At 46.2% G+C, this 27,310-nt stretch overlaps 1 protein-coding gene across 1 annotated transcript in view; it reads right to left on the bottom strand.

Annotated features, from left to right (window-relative positions):
• Positions 1–1,122: 1,122 nt before the first annotated feature.
• Positions 1,123–27,310, bottom strand: part of WASF2 (WAS protein family member 2) — a 26,655-nt gene continuing 467 nt past the window's right edge. Inside the window, 9 exon segments of the mRNA XM_015557240.1 lie at positions 1,123–4,989; positions 5,875–5,974; positions 5,977–6,244; positions 7,927–8,079; positions 11,003–11,133; positions 11,957–12,074; positions 14,159–14,312; positions 14,831–14,965; positions 21,491–21,663. Of these exon segments, the coding sequence (XP_015412726.1) occupies positions 4,832–4,989; positions 5,875–5,974; positions 5,977–6,244; positions 7,927–8,079; positions 11,003–11,133; positions 11,957–12,074; positions 14,159–14,312; positions 14,831–14,965; positions 21,491–21,620 (1,347 nt within the window). The 5' untranslated portion in view covers positions 21,621–21,663 and the 3' untranslated portion in view covers positions 1,123–4,831.

The raw sequence follows: 27,310 nt of genomic DNA, 5'->3' as shown, positions 1-27,310 counted from the left end.
ACGGTGGACAGAGCGCCAGCTCGGAACGGTGGCTGTTCCCGGCCAGTTATGTGATCGTAGCAAACTCGCGTTACCCCTTTGGACCTGTTTTTCTCATGTGCAATTTGGGAGACCCTTGCCTCCTAAGGTTGAAACAAAATGTCTGCCGTGTGGGGCAGGTCATAGGCGCTCGGTAAATGCTCCTGTTCCCAGGATCAGCCCCGGGGAAGCGACGTGCAGAGGGACAGCTCCAGTGGAGAGGCCGGAATGGAAGCTCGGACCTCTGGCTTCCAGACCACATTCCTTCCCTCCAACTCCCCAGCAAGGGCGGCTCCCACACCATTTTGTCTTCTCCCAGGGCAGGCGTCTGGCTGCCTGTCAGTCACCAGCCTTGGGAAGCCAAGTGCTGACTAAACACAGGCCTGAGCAGGAGGGTGGAGCGAGGGCCTCCACAGGGGCGAGTGGCTCCCACGCCCCCTCCCCTGGACCCCCACCTTCAGCGATGAGCTGAGTGGCTGGCGCAGCAGTTGCTGACAATTCAAGACGCCTGCCCCTTCTCCTGGGACGCCAGTGGGTGACTCCGAAGCGCAGGCATGACCAGCCACCAGCCCTGCTCCCGCCCCTCTTCTGCTGGGCCCGGAACTGGGTGTCTGTTCCTAAGTCACCCCCAGGGACAGTTGACCACAGCAGCTGTGCTCGGAACAACCACAACCGTTGCTTCCTGGGCAGGTCATTTTTTGGGTCAGAATATACACCCAGCCCACTCGCCTGGAGAGGGGCGTGCAGCAGCCTAAACCTTTTATCAGATTCCACTGTAAATTGTTCTATTTAAGGTAAGTTGCTTGGGTCTGAGAAACAGACAAGATGCCGGCCAGATGTTGGGAGGCGGCATCAGCATTCAGCCTGTGCTGCTCCTGCTGCGGCTCGGGGCTGCCAGCAGCTCGTCTCCCCTGGTCCCAGCACACTCCCGTCAGCTGGCTGAGGGGGCCTGGGGACCTGGGTTTTCTGCCTTCATCCCCACCTCCCACAGGGTGCACCACCACATCCTGGGCCTGCTGCCTCCCCCCGACCCCCCCGCACACACACACTGGACCCCCTTCTAACCACTTCTCCCATTAAGCGCACACACACACACACCAGAGGTGGCCGAGTGGCTACAAAGACTTTATCAAATTATTTAAAACATTGGCATTTACGTATTCGCGTGTATACAGTTACATGGAATCTTCAGGTCACTGGGGAGCTAATGTACACACATGAGCCTGGCAGGGAAGCAAACGAGGCCAGACTTGGAGCCACAGGGCTTTAAGGTACTGGACACCCTTCTAAGGACCTGAGAGCAGTAGGGCAAAGGGAAAGGGTCACTTAGGGGTTTGGCTTAACCCCACAGCTCAGATCTCTAACCGAAGCTCCTTTTCCATCCTCGGAGGGGAGCGGGGGAAAGGGACCCATTTCAGGCTGTATCCCCACTCCATATGTGCTCACTCCCTAAGATCTTGATGTGGAACACACACCCAAGAATCCATTGGTCCAGGTCCTTCTAAATGTTTACATCAGAGAAAAGAAGGCACTTTTATGGTCACTCTCCTACAGGTACATCATTCTAGACAGTAAGTAAAAATTGGTTAGTTTCTCAAGTGCGTTAACTGAAAGTCAATACAATAACTTTGTTCCCTGTGATTCATGGAGGCACAGAGCCAGGTGCATCTCGGGAACACCTGGCCCCCAGGTCAGCTGGAGCCCAGCAGGAAGCCCTGGCCCTGAGCCCGGGGAGGGGCTGCAGCGGGAGGCACGGGGAGAGCAGAGCGGGGACACGGTGGGAATGCTTAAGCAGAGGGTCACCAAAGCCAAGAGACCTCAATCTGTCCCAGCCGGCGCTGCAGAGCAGAAGCTTGGCGCCACGGGAAGAGATTTCACATTAGCCTGACAACATGCGCGGCTCTGCGGTGACATTGGCCAGGTCGTTTCTGAGGGCGCTCGAGCTCCTGGAGGCTAGCTGAGCTTGGGCCTGCTGTTCTGAGCTTCGAGGGACAAGAGCCGCCCCCTCCCCCAGGCGGCTCCTTTGGAATGTACTCATCTCACCACCTGGGCAAAGCCACCAATCACTTCTGACACTGCCTGACGGTCAGGAGCTGGGCCCCTGGGCCCCAGGAATGGGGGCAGGTTCCCTGGGCTGAGCCGACCAGAGAGGAAGGTGGTTTTTTTGGCCTCAGCACTTAAGAGTCCTTATGGGCCATTGTTCCATACCCTGACCAGCCTGGGCCCAGTTTAAATAATCACTAAACTTTGCATTCCACAATTACAGGATTCTAAAGACATGATTACCTGCATAGGGTCCTTCATCATTTTAAAGGGCTCTGGGTTTAAAGCAGCATTTTTGGGGGTGTACCAATGTGTAAGTAGAGCCCAGCTGACTGGGTCCTAGCCCACCCCTCCCCCCATCTCCCACCCCCCAGCCGAGGAAGCCGGCTGCTACAAAGCACAGAGCTTGGCTGCATAGATTTTAATGAGAACGTCAGGCAGAGCTATGCTGTTGCTCTCCGGGACTTGCAGATCATTACCAAACCAGCTGTAGGATGAGAACACAGCACATCGAAACCCTAGGAGGTCACTGAGCTAATGATCTAATCCTACCTTCCACAGGCAGTGCCCCTCCCCACCTCCTCCTGCCCCCAGACCTTTCCACAGCGGACTGTCCTTTCCAGAGCCAGGCCAACACCACCCCCTTCAAGGTCAGAGCAGAACGATAGCGAGTGGCACTGACTCCCCCTTTTTCCGGAAGGAGGGGGATGGGAGTAATTTAGTCAAAGCCATTAGGCCCAAACCCTGGCCTGGCCAGGCCCCAGGACTCCTATTTGGGAGAACCACTGCCCTCCGCCTGCCTCTCCCCCACTCCTGGCTGCAGGGGGACACCTTCAACAGCCATTTCAGGGTTCTGAAGAATGTTACCTTCAGCTTCCAAGTGCAAGGTGGGAAGCGAGGCAGGGCACACATGCAGCCTGGCATGCTCAGCACTAGCCAGGTGCTGGCCCTGTGCCAGAGACACTGACCTGGGGGAGGGGGAGGGGCAGTCCGAGGAGCCCCAGGAGGAGGGCATGCTGGCCCTACAGGCCCGAGTTCAAGGAAAACAGGCAGAGGGGGCGCATTCAGCCGGGCACAGCGCGGTCCCCATGATTACACTCTCCTCAAGCCGGAGGGTTTATGAGGGCTTTGGCAATTACTACAGCCATTTGCTGTGCGGGGTACAGACAGATCCTGTTTCTCTTTGTTTCAGGGCTCTGAAAGCAGAAGCCAGGAGAAGCCGGTTTCAGCACAAGAGGCTACACAATAGTTGGGGCAGAAGAGAAGAAACCTCATTGCTGGCCAAAGCTGACCAGTTTTTTCTGAATAATAGCACCTGTGTATTAGCTCTGGGAAAAAGGGGGAGGAAGGGCGGGAACATCACTGTGTAGTGAGGAAGGGAGCTGGAAAAAGACCTACAGTCCCTCTGTTTTCAGCCTTCCTCAGGGCTGCCAGGTCCCCCAGGCAGCTACCTGCCACGGCTGCCAGCCTGAGGGACTGAAGTTTCTACCTTGAGCAGAAATTGGGGAAATAAAAGGGGGAGGAGTTGAAGAGGAATTGAAAACAGCACCTGTCAAAGCTGCCCACCCCCTCCCTTCTCACTACCTCTAGTCCCCCAATCGGGCAGTTCCCAAGGCCAGTTGGCTGGTAGATAGATGGCAAAGAGGAAGCAAAGAATTACGAGAGGCCACAAGGGTCTGAGCAGCACCGAGGGCCAGGCACAGGCCCCGAGCCCTCCTGCTGGGACCCCCCTTATGGTGAGGTTGGAAGCAGCAGAGCCGGGAATGCTCTGCTCAGGCTCCAGCAGGTGCCCACTATTTGGTCCCAGAAAGCACAGGTGACCTGGAATCAGAAACCCCGGGCTCTAGCCCCGTTACGATCCAACTGCGCAACCTTGAGCAAGTCACTTCCCATCTGTAGACTTCAGCATCACTAAGAGGGGAGGGCCCACGGTGTGCCCCCGTTCCTCCAGCCCTGCAGTTCCCAGTCTCTAAGCGTGGCTCCTGACAGCCAGCAGAGGCCCAGATCCCTGTGTCAGGGCTAGTTTGGTCATGGGTATTAGAGGTCAGACCTGGGCTTTGGTGCCCAGAGGCACCTGGTGACAACGGAGAGGCATGTAAAGGAAACCCAAACACCACACTCAGGAGACGGGGCCTGGGAGGGAGGCAGACACCTCAGTTTTCACAAAGGCATCATTTCTGGGCAGAGGGGTTGATACCTTCTTTAGGGGCTTGATGGCTCCTGGAATAAAGGGGATCCAGATACAGAAAGAGCTTAGCAAACGGCAGCCTCACCCTGCTGATCGGGGCAGAAGGGTGCAGCAGTCTGGCTGCTGGGCACGCAGCCTGCCGACCTCCCAGGGCATGGGCAAGGGGCCAGCTGTGTCCATGCAGGCTTTAGGACCACGAAGTGGCTGGCATTATTCGAAGTAGCTGAGGGCCAGGATTTAGGGAGACCACAGTGGAAAACGGCTCCTAGGGGAAGGCACCAACTCCAATTTACACCCACTCAAAGGGATCAGCTTTGGGGTTTTCCCTTCTCTTCAATATGAAGGGAAGAGAGAACATCTCAGCTACTGGCCCCTTCAGGGGCCCCATGGGGCCTGGCTGTGTGAGGTGGGAAACACGTTGATTTGGAGGAAGCACATGGATATATCTTTGGTAGCTTCAGGGAAGGCTTTGGCCCTTGAAATTATTTTTTCCCTCCCCCCTTTTCCCCTGGGACTGCTGGGGTAGGCGTCACAAAAGGCAGGTAAGAAGAAAAGAGAAGAGGTAGGCAGAGGCAGAAAGAGCTAATCCGACCAGTCGTCCTCATCAAACTCAGAGGAGTCATCTTCTGAGTCACTGTACTCCACAGCAATGCGACGCGACAGGATGGTGGCCACGTCATTGCCCACCACGTCCCGCTTCTCTTGTTCCTGCTGCTCCTCCACCCTGCGCAGCTGGAAGCCTGGTGGGAGACAGACAGGAGGTTAAGAAGGTGAGTTGGTCTCAGAATCGATCCAGGAATGAGAAAGGGGGGATGGCCACTGGCTGGTGGAATATGGGAAAGGACAGTGAAAAAGAAGGATCCTCTTGGAAAGGAGGAGCAAGGAAAAAATGAAGGTGAAGGGTTATGACATGGTGGCCCTGGTGCTGTAGGTGTCTCTGAACAGAAGCCTGCCACCTTCCCAATGTCGCTCTCAGGCTAGTGAGGGGGCTACTCCTCAGGAGGGGGACTGGCCACCCCGCCACCTAGGAGCACACCGTCTGCCCGATTCACCAGTTACCACAGAGCTCAGCTGCCCTAGGTTGTCTCCTCTAGACAATGCTTCAGTTCCCGGGGGTCCCAAGCAGAAGAAACCACTCTAGCCCCGTGGTATCAAACCTGGCCTCTGACTAAGAGAATAAATGCTCCATGATGGAGGGGAAGGAGGGGAGAGACGGTGACAAGAGGGAGGAGGACAGGAAAAGGGGTGAACACAGGAAGGATACAAAAGGCAGAAAGGTGAAGGACAAGGAATGACTGAGTTCAGCTGAACAAGAACCTTCCAGATGTGATTCTTGTTCTCTGGGCTACAAAATGGATGCAAACACACACAAAGCACACATTTTCAAGACGTTCAAAGATCCCAGGTTAAGAATTCTTTACGTTAAAACAGGGTGGGAAGAAATCTAAATCCCCCTATTTTTAGGGTGAGATTTTCTTCAGGCTGATCCTCGGCCTGGGTCCCATCTCTCCCCTTCCAATGAAAACTACTCCTGGGAAGGGCACCAACCCCTCACCCACCCTCAACCAGCCATCCCAGCTGCAGAAAGACAACGCTTCCTGTCCTGGACCCACCACTGGATTTACCTTGGCGGATGGCTGAAAGCAGGTCGCTGCGGGCGTCGCTCACAGGAGGCAAGGAGGACTTGGACTTGGGTGTATCAGAAAGTGGTGGTGGGGGGGGGGCAGGCTGGCAGCAAAATCGGGGTGAGGTGGGAAAGAGGGTGGTGAAGGTGGCGGTGGGGTCACTGGGGACCCAAGTCCTCCAGGTGGAGGTGGGGGAGGGACGTTTATCATTGGAGGCGGAGGCGGAGGGGTCGAGGGTGGAGCATAGGCGGATTTGAGGCCCAGTGGAGAGCCCAGAGGAGGAGCAGGTGGTGGATGGCTTGGGCTGACCACACTGGATCTTTTGGGTCCAGCTAAGCCAGATGCCCTTTGGTTGTTGTCTGCTGGGTAGCTAAAAGGACAAAGAAAAAGACCCATCACTTTCAGGATGCAAATACTACCTATAGTTAAGCTACTCTATAAGCCTAGGTTTATTTTGGTTGATTATATCATTTCATTTTGGTTCAAATAGGAAAAAAAATGGAAATAGTCAGAACAGACCAATATCAAATGGGCAGTCTTGTAAAGTAATGAGCTTCCTTTCCATCAGCAGACGAGTCTTAAGCAGAGAGAGAAAAACTACCTGAAAGATGTAGACTTGGGATTCCTATACAGGTAAGGGCGAGCCAAGATCACCTCCTAGTTCCCCTCAAACTTTCAGCTCTCCGAGAAAAGGCACGCTCCTGAACCCCCCGGAAATTACCGTCAGTCTAATCCTGGAGCCAGGCTACAAAGGCACGCAAGAAAGAACTGGAATAAAAATTCACCACCACCCACCCACCCTGTTCCTCAGGGTGTTCACATTCACTAGGTCTTGTGAGGGCAGGAACTCAAGCCAAGCTGACCAAACCCGAGTGGGGCAGACTTAGGCAGTGGTACTTTCAGCTTCATGTGTGAAAACCTGAGAAGGAATGGAGGGTCTGAGGGTGGGCAGAGACAGGAAAGGGATGTGCCACCAAACTCAACCCGGGTGGCGAGAGGGCTAAGTGGCACCTCTCCCGGGTCTGGTATGCTCGGCTGCAGGCTCTCAGGCCACGGGTGAGGCTGAGGGCTTCTTTCCCACCTTTGTATTTGCCCGGTACCAACAGCTACTCCTTAGAAAAGCTACCATCTTGCCATTTACCACAGACCTTCCAGCCTTAGCTGCATCTGACAGGACAGCCGGCAGGAAGTGATTTGGGAGGCAGAGTTTGGGATTAGTGGTTTCAAGAGCCAAGAAGAAGGGGGCGGGGGTGGGATGCTTAGAGCATTTGCTTTAGGTTTCCATCTGAGGGGTCCTCAACATATCCGACCTCTGACTGAACAGTGTCAGAGGGGAAAAGTATACCAGGCACCCGAAAGGGAAAAGTAACCGTGAGGAAACAAACCCAGATACTCCTCAGAGCCCTTGTCAGCCATGACGTGCTAACTCTTCCCCTGTATATCTCTGCCAGGGACACGGATGAATATCAAAATGAGCATTTGTTTCATTCTTTCTGGAGAGTCTATCCAACAGTGAAATTAACCAGAAGCAACAGAAGAAAAAGGTGACTGTGCTAAGTTCTTAGATAACTGGACAAGGTGTCATAAATAAGTATTTTATGGGTGGTAAATTATACCACTTCAATTCATGCGGAGTTAAAGCTAAGTAACATGCAAGAGGTAAGTTTGGTGACTTCTATCTTTCCAGGTATAGGTGGTAGTAAAGAACACAGGCTCTGGAGTCAGACTGACCTGCTTTCCAATCAGGTTGGACTCTGCCTCTTACTGGCTCAGTGATCTTAGGTAAGTTCATTGACCTCTCTGTGCCTTCTCATTTACTCATCTGTGAAATGGGTACCTGTCTCAAGAGGATTCTTGTGGGAATTTAGTAACATATATACTGTTTGGTATAATGCCTGGCACCTTACAAACACATAATACATGTTAATTATTTCTATTATCTAGACAGAGTTTCCTGAACTTATTTTAGTGTCCTGGCCTGGATTTGGAACTGTTATTTTGTTCTTGAGTTTTTAACCACCCAGAGTAGATGGAAAAGGTACCACCATTTACCTGAATTCTGCTGGCGGCGGAGGTAAGCTCTCCTCAGAGAAGGAAGAAGGTAGAGAAGTGGAGTCTGACTGTGGTGGTGGTGGGTAGTTGCCTGCATCCATATTTTCAACAGAGCCGATGCTACCATTCTGGTACACCAAGGTGGGTGGATACCTGACAATGAACCAACACGAAAACTGTCATTTAAAAAATCTGGCTGGTGGGGCTCACTTGGTCAGTCCTCAATCCACATCAACGCTTCTCTCTTCCGCCTCTTCTTCTCTCTCTAAAACTCAATTTTAAAACTTTTCTAAAAAGTCCAAGTGATACTCCCATTTTTAAAAAAGACCCCACCAAAATGCATCTGATACAAAAGCTATTAAGAGAAATAAAGTAAGTATATTCCCCATATAGTTTGTTATACTGAAATTTTATTTTAGGACTCAATATTCCATTGTTACCATCTCCCAGGTATTTCTGCTGGATTGTTTGTAGGAATGGGATTCAACCCAGATTATCAAAACCATGCTGCTCCTTTCTCAGTGTTGGGCTTGTCAAACCCAGCAGTTCTTTTAAATTCTCTCCCAAATGTTAGGAGCAGCCTATACCCAAATCCCCAAGTCTGTCTGTGGCAAAGGGCAAAGCCAAGCCCCAAGGCTAATGAGCTAGCTGTAAACACGTGACTGGCACACAGCCTGGTGTTGAGGTCGGCAAGCCTCTGCAGTGCTCAAAGGCCAAGGAGGCATTTGACTGCAAAGCAAGCTGAGGACAAATCCAAGGTGTTGGTGGCTGTTAGACGTGGTCTCTCCGCCAGCACTCTTATCAATAACAAGATGAGCTGCCAATTAAAGTAGGATGCCAGGGCTTGCCGTATGAAAATCTGCCCCTCAGAGCACTGGGCTTCGGGTAGATTTGCTCTGGGTGAACAACAACAAACGTACAAACAAGCACAAAAACACCAAGCAGCAGCTAGCAAAATATGGCCTGCTGTGCTCCCCTGCCCCATCTCCACAAAGAATCTTCTAAAATAGACCTCAGAGAACCAGGAGGTCGCCCTTTGATTCCTGGTCAGGGCACATGCCTGGGTTGCAGGCTCCCCAGTAGGGGGCGTGCAGGAGGCAGCCGATCAATGATTCTCATCATTGATGTTTCTGTTTCTCTCTCCTCCCCTCCCCCACTTTCCTTCCTCTCTCTCTAAAATAGAAAAAAATTATATATACTTATTTAAACAACAGAAATTTATTTCTAAAAAAATAAAATAAAATAGACCCCAAGGAGAACAGAGTTGAAGGGAACTAACTGAATCAAATGATGCTCTGATATGAAAAATCCCCAAGGCCTGGAGCCCTATAGGCTTGACACGTCTCTTTATAGGTTCGCCAACAAGCAGGTCTAGGTAGACCAGCCATGCAACCCAATTCCAAATCTGCTGGAGAACAGGGAAATGGGAGGCCAAGTCCTTGTTTTCACCAACCCCATTCCACACACACACACACAAACAACAACAAACCCCAACCCCACAAAACAGTAGGCCTATTGCCCGGCTGGCATAGCTCAGTGGTTGAGCACCAACCTATGAACCAGGAGGTCACAGTTCGATTCTTGGTCGGGGCACATGCCTGGGTTGTGGGCTCAATCTCCAGTGTGGGGTGTGCAGAAGGCAGCTGATCAATGATTCTCTCTCATCATTGATGTTTCTATCTCTCTCTCCCTCTCTCTCTGAAATCAATAAAAATAAACACTTTTTAAAAATAGTAGGCATTGCCATAACCGGTTTGGCTCAGTGGAGAGAGCATCGGCCTGCGGACTGAAGGGTCCCAGATTCGAGTCCAGTCAAGGGCATGTACCTGGGTTGCGGGCACATCCCCAGTGGGGGGCGTGCAAGAGGCAGCTGAATTGATGTTTCTCTCTCATTGATGTTTCTAACTCTCTATTCCTATCCCTCTCCCTTTCTCTCTGTAAAAAATCAATAAAATATATTAAAAAAATAAAAATAGTAGGCATATTCTGAACATGCAAGCTTCTGGCCTTAAGAGTCACTGAACCTATGACAAGGGCCTCTCTGAACAGGATGGGACATTACAGAATAAAATGGCCCTTTTACTGGGAGGTGAAGGTAATGGAGGACCCTCAGGGCTGATTTCCCTGTAGAGAGAAAGGTTCGTTTTTCCTCTCACCATCTTTATCACTCATTAAAACAAATCTCTTAATCCAGAAAGAACAAGTGTCAGAAGTGTCAAGATTTTTAAAAGTCAAAATTTTCATGGTAGAGTTATTTCTAAAAGCAAGAACAACTCAACTCTTCCCTTTTATCATTCCTAGACACCTGGCATGGGCTGGTATGATTCTCTGACAGTCAGGATGCAATGTATTTAGGGGAAAACCAGGGTGGCATTCACACCAAGCAGTTGTGGTGACTTGACTCTGAAGTCACACAGGTTGGGCACCAGGATAAGCATCAAACCAAGCCTTCAGACCATCCTTTTTTTTTCTGTGAGACCTCTGTGTGCTTTGGTATTGGGAAATGGGGTCAGACTGACATCTACTATTTCTCCATGGAGATATATGGCCTCAATACTGGCTGAGCGACCTTTCCCACACTGTCTCTGAGACCTGCTTTCAGTCCCTTGGCCAACTTCTCTCCTGAGACTGACAAAGGCTGACTGAAAAGTTGCTTTGGTGATGTGCACGAATCCTCTGCTGGGCCTTCCCCATTCTTGTGAAAGGCCCGGCGCTTAGGCACCACCTTCAACTCAATGCTCTGGAGGAAAAGGGCTCCCAAGACCACTTTTCTTTCCCTTCCAGTCTTTCCTTTGAGGCCTTTAGTCGTGCCAGTGCCTGGCAGAGTGAGGGCACTAGAAGCCATGGTTTTCTCCCCCACACCACTTCAGTCACCTCATTTAAACTGCTGAGTCTTCATTAACTTAGCAAATTTTAATCACCAGATGGATGCACTTTAAAGTAGTTAACAGTGATATCAATCTAAGCCATACAGCCAGACTCAGGGGGTATGAAAGGTGTCACACTAAAGCTGTCAGACTGAGGTCCCCAGTCCCTTCAAAGAAAGCTACCAACAGTACACAAGAGCATCACCTACCCAGAAGGCCCCAGCTTTTCTTTGGATTCCACAAATTCTTGTCCCATCTTCATTTTCTCCCACTCTTCCTTGCGTGTCTTGATTTTACGTGGGTTTATGTTCCCTCGATTTGGATTATCTTTCTTTTCTTTCTATAATAAAAAAAAAACCCCAGAAAATCCTTTGTAAAACATTTTCCAATGTTCTTCTCTAAAATTCCATCCACCTCCATGGATGAGATGCTTTACCTGGACAACATACAGTAACTACAGAATTTATAATAGAATTACTGTGCCTCAACGGTCAGTGAAGAGAGATGAGGTACTGATAGCTATAGACATCTGGGTAGATGTAAGAAAATGGTTAAAACAAAACCACCAACGAGGGTTTCTTCAGCCTGTGCAGCTGCACTAGCCCCGGCGCACTCTTGGGCCTCCTGGCAGCCATGCTAATGGGAGTGTGAGGCTGCAACTGGTCGGTCACATGGGCTCACACACATCCCTGGGAGTCTAAGGGGAGCATCTCCCAAAACCAGGCCTACTCCCCACCTCTACTACCCGCCGGTACTGAAGGTGTTAAACTGCTCCGGTTGCAAATCAAACACGGTAGAGCCTTGTGCTGATCTCTCAGAAATGAGCTGCAAAACTGGCAGGGAAGGGACTAGCCTAGCTTGAGTGTCCAGCAGAGTCAGGTGCAAATTGCAAGAGAAATAAATGGTGAATAGAAAAGTCAATTTCTAAAACTCAGCCTGAATATACTATTGTTAATAGTGCTGGGGGGAACAAACACACTTCTGGTGTGATTTATACTTTCATCTTGGTTGTGCTTGGAGTGGACACATTTTTTAAGTGTTTCACCTGGCATCCAAGCAAGCAGCCACTCAGAATGATTACTTCACATAAGACTGGCTTCCTTTTTATCCCCCCTCCACAATCGTGCCTGCTGATGTGTAGAACAGAGGCCCCTTCCCCTCACCCTGTGCTTTCTCTTCTCTTTCATGATATCCTTGGTGTCCTGCAGCATCTTCTCCTTCCAAAGATCAAAGAAATACGAAGGGTCTGTGTAGAATTTGAGTGCCTCTTTCCCATCGTCCCTGGGATAGAAATGAAGACAAGTAGCTGTCAGCAGACAGATGAGCTCCTAACCAAATCCAATATTCCAAATACCTACCAGTTAGCAGTTTTCACACTCAGGAATCAGGTCATTTAAATTGATTGCCTACTTCCTCTCCCATACCAGCGTTCCAATGCCCCTTCAATGCCACCTCTTTATTTATCTGGCTTTTAAAGAACCTTAGCCTTACTTTCAATTCCTGGTGGAGGAATTTGCATGGTCAGGGAAAAGAATGGGCTATAGCAGCAGGGATCCCGATTATTTCTAATGATCTGCATGGCCTCTGACATTTCCCTGAAGATATCCTGGCATATCAGAGGGGATTTCTGCCACTGGTTCCCTTTCCCTGCACCAATTACCCTGGCTCTCTCAGAAGCATTAGTGGCCTCCCACCCACCTGAAACCTCTGCACACAATGTTAGGTTCACATGTGTACATATGTATACATATACACATATCAATGTATATATGTGTGCGGCTGATATTCCTCTGTGAAAACAGATGATCACAGTACTCCATCTTCTTGCTCCCTTCTAGAATAGCTCAGCATCCACCCAGCACCCCCCAGCTCCCCAACTACGAGGGGGCCCTATTGAGAACACAGAGCCAGATGTTTTATGACCACAAGATTTAATTGCCATCTCTTAGTGGCTGTGATGGAATAGAGTGAGTTACTGAGTGTTAAGGTAAGAGTTATCTGCCAGACTCGACGATCCTAGTTGGAATCCTACACTTTGGCATAAGTCTCTCTCACTTTCCAGAAAGCATGTACTCAGGGACATTTATTTTAACACTATTCTGAACTAAAACAAATTGGAAAGGCAATTCTATATCCTGGCTTCCAATTCTATCACAACACACAAAGAGCATTTGCAAATCAAACACTAATGATTTTTATATTAAATCTTGTTGTGTTAGCTATACCTCCACTCATTTATGTTAAGCCAAATTCAGATAACTGAAATAATATCAAAGAGGAAAATACCTTTATCTAAAATATAAACTTGTTTTATATTGTTTGTTTATCCTACCACACCCTATATCATACTCACTTTGATATTATTAGATGTGTACTCCCACTGCCCAAACCCAACTAAGTAATAGAGCCTGCAGAGTCAAATCTCTGCCCACTATGATAGCTAGTCCCTTTGAAAGTCAAGGGACAAATATAATTTCACACAATAATAATATACGATAGATGCCAGGTACTTTCTCAATATCCGTGTGAGAAGCTACCATGCTCCTATTCCAGGCTCCCGGGATCAGCAGGTGTCCTTGGAATCCTGTGCAACTGGCACCCCCTGCCCCCCTTCTACTTGGTAGTATACCCAGGTCCCACAGAAGGTATCTGCCTCCAGCTAGCTGTAATTACTTTTTACCTGTTTCAAAGACACTTATGGATGCAAGCAAGATAAACATTTACTTTCTGTCCTGCTCAGTGGTTATCTGCAGGATAACACGAGCAGACCGTTAGAGGAGAAGGGCTCGACGGTGTCCACAGGCTCCCTTCTTTTTTAAAGTCCGGCCACAGCAGTGTAGCTCCTTTCCAAGGGGAATGTTCAAAAAGCGAACAATACTCGTTTGGAACAATGCCAGTCACTCCTTAAGCTTTGGAAGGACCCCCAGGGCCCAGAGCAGCCAGTCCACAAGGCTGGCCCCACTAACGCGCCCAAACATCTGGTAATCTAGTGGTTTCTGAGTAACTGGGAGCCTTGCTAGAATGTTGCCCCTGGGATGTACTATAGGACTGCCTTGTAACAAGTCCTTTTGGTTCTACAATAACTAAATTCCTTGGATGGAATCCAAGATGGATCTGGCTATATCAAACCGAACTTGTGGCATACAAAAATACAGCCAACTTTCAATGTATGAATTTTAGAAACCAAACAATAATAAGTGACAACTGTTTATGTGGTAAATGTTAGTTTCTGCTGCCACAAAAAACTCTGAGGTAGGTAGCAAGCTCTTTGATACAATTCTCTGACATAAACAATATCTTTAAGTAAAAAGACAATCTAATATTGTTAACCACAGGTCAGAAGGAGGAGGAGCTAGCCAGGTTACCTGTAAGGGGAAAGATTGTTGAGAGGTGGGGGAGTATCACAGGTGTTGTATGTTTCCAAGACAGGGACAGGGAGAGAGTTTCTGTCAAAAAGCTTCTGGTCTTGAGTGGTCGAGCTTCTGAAGGCCTTTCGGGTGTTGATTCCTTGTAGTGACACTGAGAGAAGATGGAGGCATTAGAAAATGGACGACAGGCTATTTGAGCAAACACTGAGTCACACCAGTCGGAGAGGCCTCAGCTGCTACATTTCTTGGCTGCGGCTGTCTGCAGCCAGGCTTTTTTTCTCCCCCTCTGGGGAAGCCCCACACGGCTGTCAGCAGCCCAGCCATTTCAGACGGAACAAAATGAGGCAACACAAAGGTTTACTATGTGGCCAGATCTAGCAGGCCTCTCCTGAGGAGGAATGAATCTTCCAAGTACTTTTATGGTAGCAGAGTGAGACTGGGGGAGGGGGAATCTGAGAACGAGGGAATTGGGGGAATGGGAGAGAGGGAGTGTGTGGGAGTGTGGTCGCGCTAAAAAGATTTCTCTATGCCACCCAAACTTGTGCTACTTCAAAGCAGAACTCCATAGGTTTCTGTGATTTCTCCTCTCACTTTTTTTTTACAAATCAGGAAAAAAATTATAAGAAACTGCTCAGCAGAGCCTGCAAGTGCTGAGCTCAGCTTCCGTACCTTCTTCTTCCTTGGGATCCAGCTGAGTGACTTTAACTTGTAGGCGGTCAATCCTCTCAGCAAGGGAGCTTACCCGGGAGGCAAAGGTGTTTGACTGAGTGAAGATCTCTCCAAAGATGTCCTCTGCATATTTACCTGAACAAAGAAACCAACTCATTAGTGCACAAAAGTGACATAAAAGGTCAGAAAAACTGGCCACTAAAGATCATATTCCCCACCTCCGAAAGAGCCTTCCCTCTCCCTCAGGATTGTTGGGGTTACATGCAGATGGTTGCTTCTGGAGACAGAGACAGTCTCCATAGCTGGGCACTCTGCATATGTTCTACAACTGAGTCTTCTTGGCAAACTATGAAGAGTCACAAAACTCAAAGCAATCTGAATAAAATCGAAAGGTATAATACAAAAAATGAATCCTGCAAGGTAGACAATATGCCTGCACCTTTGCCTATAGCCCTTTACCCCTCGCTACTCTGTAAAAGCACCTTGTAAATGGTTCTGGAAAACAGACGGGAAATTAGAAGGATCTTCCAGGTGTCTAAATTAACATGAAAAATAAGACATTACATCCTCAGTGGAGCCTCAAAAGTATATTGAACAACCATGATGAGTAGTGGTATCTTCGAGGAGCCTTGAACTTACCAGCAACTCACAGCAGAGACTTACAACTTCTTCTAAGGGGTGAAAAGCTTATTCTATGTTTTATAACCTACAGCTTTGAAAGTCTTTGCTCTAGGTTATATCCTTCAAATCCATATCTCAGGGAAAAAGTGAAAATCTAAAACTTTCAAGCCCCCCCCCTGAAAAAAACAACATACCAGTGGTCTCTTTCCACAATGTCTTGTTTTTAGAAAAAGAAAAGAGTTCCATGAATTTCTGTACTTTCAACCCCGCAATACAAGGAGAATGCAAGCCAAAGAAACAGAAGAGCAATTTGATGCTACCTTCATATTGTCACTCCAAGCCACAAAGCACATTCTTGTAGGAATGAAAAGTGGTGCATATAAGCTAATATACCATGTGAGTTTCTTACCTGCACAGTGAAGGCAGGCATAAGATAATTTCTTTGAGAACTATTTAAAATGGACTCTGACTTTTGGGTTCTAAATTTTATTTATGCTTAGTCCACACCTGGGCGGGTGGGGGAGTGGATTAGTCCAAAACTGCACCTTCAGGGTAAACTGTAGTTCACCTTCCAGTGTAACCTGGAGAGCAAGGATAAGACTAATCATATTTAGAATTGCTGGTAAATGTAGTCAGTAAGGAGTTTCTAATCAGGGGAAGGAGCAAGTCTTTGCATACTGAAGAGTTTTGTGATCTAAACAGCTATGGGGAGCTCCTGGGCTCAAATGACTCAAACTGGCTGACAAGCTCAAACCATACTGTATCCTGCTCATCCAGGAAAGAGAAAACTGTGAGTGTAAGGCTAAAGCAGAGAAACATGCAACATTCTGTGTGGAAAATAAACCAGGCTCAAAAATATTTGTTGTCCCTCCAGCTGTTCTGGAGGAAAAGAAAACCCCAAATTAACTTATCTTTAGGTCACATGAGAGTACCTAGGATTGCCTGCTCCTCAGTGAAGGGAGCAGTGATAGAAGGAGTAGAGGCTTACTGTGTGGCACAGTGGTTTTCAAGATAAAAATCTTACAAAGAAACCCAACATATAACAATGGCAACACTCAGAATGCTATCTGAGAGAAAGTGAGGTGGTGTGAAGGCTTCCCCCTGTTACACCCATCAGGCCCAAGGTATGCTCAGAGCTAAGATGATACATGGAAGCAGTAGACTTCAAACCAGGAAATGTAAGTCTCGGTGTCTTTGTTTACACCTGTGCAGCTTCAGCAAATCACAATCTCTCAGCGTCAGTTTCCTCGTCTGTAAAACAGGGATAACTGTATCTACCTCACCAAGTTGTCATAGGATTAAATGTAAATTTTTACAATGAGATTCTTCCTTATATTACTCAGCTGTACCAGATGACTTTTAAGAGTGTGACTATCTAAAAATCATGTTGTCTGCTTAGAAGAAATTTTAAATATAATTCCAGTCCGTAATTTGATAGTCCCTATTCTTCAAGTACTAAAAATTACTACAACTGTAGGAGAAAAGCAGAGTGCCTTGTTCAGAGTTACATTTCACTCATTCAGATTACCAAGACAGACCCACCATCACATCGGGACATTCATAATGGACATCACGTTTTGCAAATCAGTCATCATTTTTCTCCCTTTGCAGTGGAACTCTTCAACCTAAATATTACATGGAGTTGGAACAGGTAAAACTGAGTTTTTTAAAATGTGAAGCTACTCTTGTTAAAGCCTGAGTGGGACTCCTGAAGCACCTCCCTCCCCCAATGGCATGACCCCAGTACACTTGGTTATTAAAGTCAACATCAGAGCATGATTTCTTAATGACCCAAATGGGGGCGGCACCCTCCTGGGTGGTCAAAAGTGCTTGCTGGCTGTGCCTTTAATTCCTAAGCTATGGCAACCGAATATGTGAAATACCAATCTCACTGCGCTAAGGGAAAATATGAATTCTGGATATGCTCTCACAAAGCAATCCACAGATATGGTACTTTTAGTTTGGTGCTTTATCCATTCCATAATCACACCTTCCCTACTAGACTGAGCACTTCTGGCTACAGTACAATACATGAGGCCAAGACCATGAGCTTGCAGCACACTAGAGTCCATTCCTGCATCCCTCTCTGCTAGATGAAATCCCAGCATCTTTCAAGGTCTGGTTTAAATGGAATCTCTTCTATGTAGCCTTCCTTGACCCTGCCTATCCCCAGCTGTGTGCCTGCTCCCTATAGGTAGTATTCCTTCCTTCCTTCCTTGTATTCACTGTGCACCAACAGCATGAGATGGTGAGGAGAATACAAGTATGAATCACTCAACAAACATTTACTGATCTTCTACTGGGTGCCAAGTACTATATAAGATAGACACTGACTGGGGTTCAAGGACGAACAACACATGATTCCTGCCTTCAAAGAACTTTTAATCTAAGATATATAATTTTCAATCTAATGTGATAGGTACTAATACAGGCACGTAATAGGAGCTCAGAAGAGCACTTAGTCCAACTTAGAGGAGGAGATCCCTGAGCTGGGCCTTAAAGATCAGCTATAGCCGAACCGGTTTGGCTCAGTGGATAGAGCGTCGGCCTGCGGACTCAAGGGTCCTGGGTTCGGTTCCGGTCAAGGGCATGTACCTTGGTTGCTGGCACGTCCCCATTGGGGGGCGTGCAGGAGGCAGCTGGTCAATCTCTCTCATGGATGTTTCTAACTCTCTATCCCTCTCCCTTCTTCTCAGTAAAAAATCAATAAAATATATTAAAAAAAAAAAGATCAGCTATAAAGATGGCAAAAATCAATAAAATATATTTTAAAAAAAAAGATCAGCTATAAAGATGGCAAGGGTTCTCCAGGCAGGGGAAACAGTGTGAAGGTATGAGAGTATGCTCTATGACAGGGGTGAGCAAACTTTTTGACTCGAGGGCCACAATGGGTTCTTAAACTGGACTGGAGGGCCGGAACAAAAGCACGGATGGAGTGTTTGTGTGAACTAATATAAATTCAAAGTAAACATCATTACAATTTCAAACGGCCACGGGCCGGAGTTTGCTCCCGGCTGCTCTATGAGGACCGACAAGGAGCTGATCATTCATTCTTTCTTCCTCCCTTTCCTCCCCTGTTTTTTCCTCTGTTCCTTTTAAATCCTTTAAAAAGACTATAACATGGGAGAAGACGGACTGCAGAAAATGAGGCTGGAAAGGAAAGCAGGTCTTGAAGAGTCTTGAATGACGACAGACCAAGGAACTTTTTAGGTAATTCCCTAGTGAGGCACAGGGGAGATAAATAGTTAACATTTGTACTCTTAGTTTAAAAACACTTTTTAAACTACAAAAGTTAACACAGCCTTAACTTTTTTTTAAAATACATTTCATTGATTTTTTTTTACAGAGAGGGAGAGGGATAGAGAGCTAGAACATCAATGAGAGAGAAACATCGATCAGCTGCCTCCTGCACACCCCCCACTGGGGATGTGCTCGCGATCAAGGCACATGCCCTTGACTGGAATCGAACCTGGGACCCTTTAGTCCACAGGCCGACACTCCATCCACTGAGCCAAACCAATTAGGTCACAGCCTTAACTTTTAAAAATTCAAACAACTCAGAATTATAAAAGTAAAAAGTGATATTTGCATGTTTGGTAGACAACTGTGGCAGGGTATAGGCTTACGATTTGTAAGATTTTTTGGAGTATAGATTGAGGGGTTGATCAGAGAAAGGGAAGCCAGAAGGAGGCTAGGGCAATAGTTTAGGTGAGAGTCAACAAAGGTCTGAACCAGGGCCCTATTGGCAGAGACAGAGCGCAGGGGACTGAGACGAGAAATCCTTGATGAGCAGCGATATCTTCAAGGAGCCTTGAACTTAGCAACTCACAGCAGAGACTGACTTGCCTCTTACTGGCTGCTGTCTTTCTAGGCAAGTTATCGTACTTTTCTGAGCCTTCATTCCCCATCTGAAAAAATAGAAATATCATCTATTTTTACAGGATTATTGAGAAGATTAAATGAGATCATGTATATCAAGATCCTATTAAAACGTGGGATAAAGTAGGCAGTCAAATATGAGTTTCCTGCTCCTTACCCTCTCCCCATTCTCCCCTTAAGATTTATTTATTTCTGTCTCCTCTGGTAGATTATAAGCTCCTGAAAGGCAGAGACCATTTCTTTTCTTTTCTTTTTTAAAAAAAATATATATTTTTTATTGATTTCATTGAGGAAGGGAGAGGGAGAGAGAGATAGAAACATCAATGATGAGAGAGAATCACTGATTGGCTGCCTCCTGCATGCCCCCTACTGGGGATCAAACCTAAACTCAGGCATGTGCCCTTGACCAGAATTGAACCCGGGACCCTTCAGTCTGCAGGCCAACACTTTGTCCACTGAGCCAAACCGGCTAAGGCCAGAGACCATTTCTCATTGCTGTATCCCCTCAGCACTAAACATAAAGTATGTTCAATAGGTGTTTATAGGATGAATAAAGGGTCATTAGCTCCACGATGTAAGGAAATCCTGTTTCTGTAGGCACAAGCTGATCCTGGCCCTCATCAGCTTCCTGACGGTAGAAGTGGTCTGATCACAGATGGGAGAGTGAGCAACGTCATCCATCAGCACTACCCCGAAAAACACCTGAGAGCGAGCCTGACTCCTGCTGAGTGAGAATAAGCAGCATCATTAGCTGGATGTCCTTTGTCCTATGAAGAGGGAACCGTGTGTGATTGCCTTCCACCCATTTGGCCTACGCAGGGTGACCGAGGCAGAAATGATGCTTTTAAGAAGCAGTGAGGCACTCTGCAGCTTTCATGTGCTTGGCAGCTGCACTGCTGTTGCACTGCTGTCAACGTTCCTTTGTGTAAGGCAGGCATCCACAGGGTTTCGTTTCCTCCAGACGCCCATCCAGGTTTCCCTAAGTCCTGGATCAACCGCGATGGCCTCGGAGCGAGGTGAAGGCTTAGGAATCTCAGACCCCATATATCATCTGGTCACTGCGCTCTGTCTCCTCAGGCCCCTATTTTAAAGGCAGGGTCTATTACTATCTGGGGGAATGCAGGCTTTCTTGATACTATTCCACTGCCTTTACTAAGGACAGTGATGCGACAGGAGGAGTGAATGTCTGAAATAATTCACACTAAGATGCCTTTGCTAAGGAAGATCACTAAAATACCATGTTGATGGAGGTTCTTATGGGGAGCTGGAGTGGTACTACACAAATGCACAGCCTATCTAAGCATCTGTCCTTCCCATACCTCAGCTTCAAGCAAACAAAGTCAGCTTGATGCAGAATGAAATCCAAACCACATGTATGTACCCCACCCAAGGCAGTCTCATTCATTCTTGCCAATTAAAAAAAAAAAGATACAGTTGAGCTGGCTTTCCCTCAGCTCCAAAACAGACTGGACTACACCCTCCCCCCCATCCTCCTCCTAGAGAAGAATGGCTCCAGCTACAATTTGTGTCACTGTGTGTTCACGCAGCTTGCAAAACTCCCAATACCCCGGAGATTGCAGAAGTAATTTGTACCCTGAACTTGGACCTGGGGGCTTGCAGCACAATTAAATGTGTACCAGGGTGGACAAGTCAGCCAGAATCTCTCCGAGTGCATGTTTGCTTTACTCCTCTTTGGGAAGACAGGGGGTGGGGGATGTCGGGTAGATGTGACTATTGGCACATTTGAGGCTTCAACAAAGTCAGGCTACATTGAACAGTTCGTGCAATTACAGGCACATTCCCCAACCCAAGATACTGTTCTGTGAACCTCCCACTTTACACACACAGAATTCTGCTCTGTCATTCCATCTGCAGTTTCTGCTGCAGCCCTTCCTGCCACCCTTCCTACAGATTTCTTTAGAAGCAGGTGGAGAGGGAGGTGGAGGGAGCCTAGAGGGTGGTGGCAGATGAAGAAAGGGTTGAGGGGAAGAGTCTGTACCAGAAAGCAGCCTCTCTTGGGGGAGAGGGGGGTGGGATACATTTTTGCATTACCTAGGGAAGGCAGATGGGGGAGAAATAGTTACACAGGAGGAGAAGGGAACTAAATAAAGAGCACCAACGACCCCTGAGGGCAAAGCACAGGCTCTCTGCGGCACTCACTCAGGCTGCCCAGCTGTCGGATGACATTTGCCAGGGTGATGTTGGTCACGCATTCCAGCTCGCTTCTAACACTAGGCAACGTCTGACGGCACAGGTGCCTTGGCTCGATGTTCCTCGTTACTAACGGCATGGTGGACCTGCTTCAGGCAATGTTCTGAATGATGAAAAACAACCTAAAAAAGAAATAACAGGAAAGTATTACTCAACCACAAATTCCAGGCACACTAGGGCAGTGTAAGTCTTTTTGTCTTGCTCTGATCTAAAACAGCTTTAAAAAATCTTCTATCTTGCCGAAACCGGTTTGGCTCAGTGGATAGAGCGTCGGCCTGTGGACTCAAGGGTCCCAGGTTCGATTCCGGTCAAGGGCATGTACCTTGGTTGCGGGCACATCCCCAGTGGGGAGTGTGCAGGAGGCAGCTGATCGATGTTTCTCTCTCATCGATGTTTCTAACTCTCTATCCCTCTCCCTTCCTCTCTGTAAAAAATCAATAAAATATATTTTTAAAAAAAGAATCCCCTCAATACTTCCCCCAACCACCACCTTTTTAAGGTTTGGTAAAGGATTGCTGGGTAAGTGCAGAGATTCTGCACTGGTGACTGCTGGCTGGGGTACTACAGACAGCATTAAAAAACCTAAAACAACTATGCTCTAACCAACAAGAATCTCCAGAGGCAAGGAGTTATGGTCAGAAAACAGCCCATTTAGCAGATCCTAGAAGGTACAGATCCTATTCTTGGGGTGTCCAGGGTAGATCAAATTCCAGATGATCAATTTTAAGGATCAAAAAAGAGCTTTTGTCATCTGATAATCTCATCTCCCCAATGAAATTAAGTTACCAATAGTGATTCCATGGATCTACATCAGGACATAATTTCTCCAGTTCTTCCCTGATGAACGACTGTTAATGTACAACTAAATATTGGCTGCCAGTCTCTATCAGCACTGCTAAAGTTCAGTCTGTAAACTGACAGAAAGACTATTAAGGAAAAATTTACATGTTCAATATGTCAAACACGATGCCGAGCAAACTGTGCTTTAAGATTCCCTAGTCCTTTTCCTTCTACCCAACAGTTCCCTTTCTCTCTCCCATCTGGTTCGACACACCTGGGCCAAAGGCTCTTGAGACAGCAGGAAGTGTCTGGAGCAGACCTGGAAACCTTCCAGTTACTGTTTCTTATGCTGTCGGCTGAGCGCCTTTCCCTAGGAAATCCCCCAGCACTTCGGGTTCATTTTGAGCTATTGTTTCAGAGTTAGATTACCACATTCCTAGCTTTACAAGGATAGAAGCAGGTTTTAGTCTCAACAAAACGGATATGACTACAGCCATGGCACACTATTTCCCTATTTTGTAAAACTAAAGCTATCCAAAACAGTCTAATGATTTTCATGCTAGGGAAAATGGCAGATTCACTTTAAGTAAAAAGGCGAAACATAAAGGCAACATACCCAAGTCCCCGAGACTGCAAACTCCTCTTAAACAACAACAAAAAAAGTAAAATAGAGGTTTACTTACATCAAATCTTATAACACCAGTTCATCACCAAAAAGTTGATTGTGAATACAAAATGTTTAAACCAAACTAAATATCATAGATCTTAAAAGTGAACCAGCATACTGTCCAACCAAAAGTTAAAAAAAAAAAAGTAAAAGCCCTTCAGGCTCAAAGGGGGAGTAGAACCCTTTGGAACAGACTGCTCCTTGTTATGGACATTCTGATCTGCTAAGAGTAAAAATAAAACAGGAAGCCAGCAGCTTGGGGAACAAGGTTTCCTGTCACCAACAGCAACAGCCCAAGAACCAAGAGAATCAGCTGTTTGCTCATAACTCTGAAACTCCCTTTAACAGGCACTGTGTGGCAGCTGTGCCTATCTTTGGGGTGCAGAGGTGTTTCCTGAATATTTGTCTACTGTCTAAGGAAATAATTTTCATTCCGCTCCTCTGCAAAGTTCCCCTTTGACTCAGTAGGTTTTCTAACCCTAACTCTGGACTTTCCTTCTAGTCTAACTCTTCTCCTCTTTTACTTAATGGAAAGGGTTTTGGGTACTAAGATGCAATCTTTAGTAATTCATGGTGAAAAGAAAGTTTAGAACAGCAAAGGAGGCAGGAGGTGACAAATAGAAGAACCTCACAGGGCTCTGTACACCATCCTCGGGCTGCCCTCAAACTTCCATATTTCAAGCTTTCTGAAAGAACCAGAAATTCAAAGGTGTAGTCAGAGATGATTGAAAACAGCCACTGTGGTTCCCTCCATTAGCAATAATTTCAGTCTTGTTCCAGCTTCTCAGAGGAGCTAAAAGAGCCAGATCTCCTTGAAATTCTGTGTTGAATGTGGCCATTGACAGGGCATTCCAGAAGTTCTCTCTGAACACCTAACAGAAACTGGATTCCAGATGGCTAGGTAAATGCCAGATTGGGGAGGCAGGGGGTGAGGGGCAACTTCTAAGGCCTTGGTACTTTAGCATTTATGCTTTCCCAAGTGCTCTGGGTAAGCAGACACAAATGGAGTCAATTCTGTCACCTGGGTTGGATTTACCTAAAACCAAATTTTCAATACCAAGATGGCTTCCTCTTGCCAAAAATGCCAGCTCCTATAACTAGCTAAAGAGTACTCAAAAAAACGACAATATGGTGCGCGCTTTGGCAGCACATATACTAAAAGTGGAACGATACAGAGAAAATCAGCATGGCCCCTGCGCAAGGATGACACACAAATTCATGAAGCCTTTCATATTAAAAAAAAGAAATGACAATATGTAAATAACCACCAAGACAAAACAATTAGAAAAGTATATCTGCTACTTAAAAAGTAATTTAATATGTTTCAGAGCCACCAAAAAGAGACAAGATCCCCTGTTATATGGAATTACCTGCATTACTGCTTACTTTTGTTTTGGATAATCAAGGTTAGTTATGTTTTGCATACAAAGTATGGAATTATTCATGATCTGAACCACAATAATAATTTGACTACGAAAAAAAATCCTACCTTCTGGTGAAGATAAACTTAGAAATGGGCAAAGACTTTTAGGTTCTTGACTCTCAACTCAGTTTCAAGTTGTAGAGTTGAGACATACTGGGTTAGAACACTGACTCTGACACCTGACTAGCTGTGTGAGCTTGGGTAATTTTCCTGGAGATAGTAAGTAATATAGGATATGTAAAATGTCCACTACAGGGTAAAAAATATAGTTATTTGTAGTTCTACGAACCCTAGGAAAATCTTCCTGGAAAAATCAACTTTTTTCACTGATAAGTATTTTAAAACATTTTAATCCTTGGACTTACTATGTAGTAGAATGCAATAGTGACATACATTTAAAGATGAGACCCCAGACTTCAATGAAATCTGGCAGGTTTTTTTTCTGGAGGTGGCCCCGAGTCATGCTTCTGGACCTACTGAAGACATAACATCCTCTCTCCTCCACCTTTCATACTGGGTTCCTCGTCTGAACCACAGAACAAAAATATTATTTGAGTGACTATTTTCTCAATTCTCCTCAAGACTGTACATAACTAGCATCATTCCAGATGCACTGGATAAAGTAATACATTTACATACAATGGATGTCTAATGGTATCAGGGATTAATTCTCTCATGGAAATCCAGCTGAGAAAGGCTCCTCTATCATCAGTTGTCACTTAGTGGAAAATTTTTGAAGCACTGAGTGCTGAGGAACCACTGAATTAAGGAAGTTAACATGATAAAATTTGCATTTTAGACAAATCATTCTAACAGAAGCAAAGAATTTATATTTGGGCACGAGCAGGCTGGAGGGTTAGAAGACCAGTTGGGAAACTCTTCACAGGCTAAGAAGGAGACCATAGAAATCACAGACAGGTTACAGGGGTGAGTTCTGCTACCAAAACTCCTGGTAGTTTTGTACAATTAGACTCACAAAGTGATAAAATGTAGGTTTGTTTTTAAAAGTTTCATGGAAAGAGCTAAATGCTAGTGCCAGTTACAGAAATGAAGAGAAAGTGAAGAAAACTAAGAAAGTAGTGATTTTTAGCTCAGAAAAGAAGTTTTAAATATATGAAAGAGTATAGAATGCCATGTTTTTATAGATTCAATAAAGTTCTTTTTCAGCTGTACTTTAAGAAAAGTATATGCTGCCCTAACCGGTTCGGCTCAGTGGATAGAGTATCAGCCAGCGGACTGAAAGGTCCCAGGTTGGATTCCAGTCAAGGGCATGTACCTTGGCTGCGGGCACATCCCCAGTAGGGGGCATGCAGGAGGCAGCTGATCGTAGTTTCTCTCTCATCGATGTTTCTCTCTATTCCTCTCCCTTCCTCTCTGTAAAAAAATCCATAAAATATATTTTTTAAAAAAGGAAAGTATATGCTATGGTGATATTTGCTAATTTTGGGGTTTGAAGTGGTCTTACCTTGGGAGTTGTTACATGGGAAAGGAACTAAATTAGAACCACTGAGAAGATAAAAGTTAGAGAGAGAGATTTCAATTCAGTTAGCTCTTTTAATTAGAGCTATTCTCTCTTTAAAATGATGAGTTCCCCAGACCATCCTCTGGGTGACCAGCTGTCAGGCATTTTGGGGGAGACATTCCTAGATGTTGATGTTGACAGGTCAGAATGAATGACTTTACAATGCCATCTAAATTAAAGATAATTCTCGCTCTGTGCTACCGTTTCCTCATCTGCAAAATAAAGGGACTAAGCTAGATGACCTTTCAGAAGCTCTGAGTTTACTTCTGCCTAACCTGCCATAACCTCCTCATGTAGCTAATACGCACTTGCATTCTGAAGCAAAGTCAGAGGCAGGTTTAGGTGAATCATGGCCACAAATCAAGCCCTTCTCCAGTCTAGATTCATCTAGTTACCAGAACCTGCAGGATCCAGAGTGGCCCAAAGGATGCTTCACAGAGTCCCGAGGTTCGATTATTTACACCCTGGGAGGCTCCCAGACTGATTTGGGAGTTGGCTCCCCATAAAAGTAAAAAAAAAAAAAAAGCTTTGGACCAGTTCTAGACATCCAGCCAGGCTCAACAGCAAACCCATCTGTACGCCTGACTATTTTCAGCCTAAGGGACTCAAGAATGAGAAGAACAAAGAAAAGACTTCAGGCATTCCTTCTTAGCCATGGCCTGGCAGTATACTGACTAGTCTAGACCAGCGATTTTCAACCTTTTTCATTTCACATAAACTAATTACTAAAATTCTGCGGACTGGGGCAGGAGTGGAAGGAGGTGAGAAGTAGAAATTGGTAGGGTGGACGAAGGCAATAAAGGAAGGCTGCATGTGAGAGGGAGGAGGCATTTGTAACCCATATTCTGAATTCCTGTTAACAGGACAGAAGACAGATGACTGCTCGTCCTGGCAATAATGTTTATTACTAACTGTTTGATAAATAAATAAACACTTCATTTAGGTACCATTGTATTTCTATAGTCGCATCCAAAAGCAAGTATATCTGAGCTATACCAATAACCGTAACAACAGAAATGCCTTTCAAGACAGTTCCTTTTTGAAAAATACCTCCAAAAAGCTGATCAGCAATAGCAGGGACGACAACATGTGGGGATGCTGTATGTGGCAATTAGGACTTCTGCTTTCACTTCAGCATTTCCCACTGTTTTATAGTTAACAGCATTTTGGATGGGGGCATATGAGAAGAGCTTTACTTTGCAGACCAGTTTTCTCTTTCAAGAGATAAGATTCTTTATGTTAAAGAATATGCATAAAGAATTTCAATTGAAAAGTCAAATAATCATTTAACTTAAAAATGAGAGCCAGCACAGAGGCTTACTGTAATCTAATTTTATCTACTAAAATGTTTAAAGAAGTATGAATTTACTGTTGAAT

This window comes from Myotis davidii, unplaced genomic scaffold, assembly GCF_000327345.1.
Source record: "Myotis davidii unplaced genomic scaffold, ASM32734v1 scaffold149, whole genome shotgun sequence".
In the NCBI taxonomy this organism is placed as follows: domain Eukaryota; kingdom Metazoa; phylum Chordata; class Mammalia; order Chiroptera; family Vespertilionidae; genus Myotis; species Myotis davidii.
This window is presented reverse-complemented; position numbering and strand designations above follow the sequence as displayed.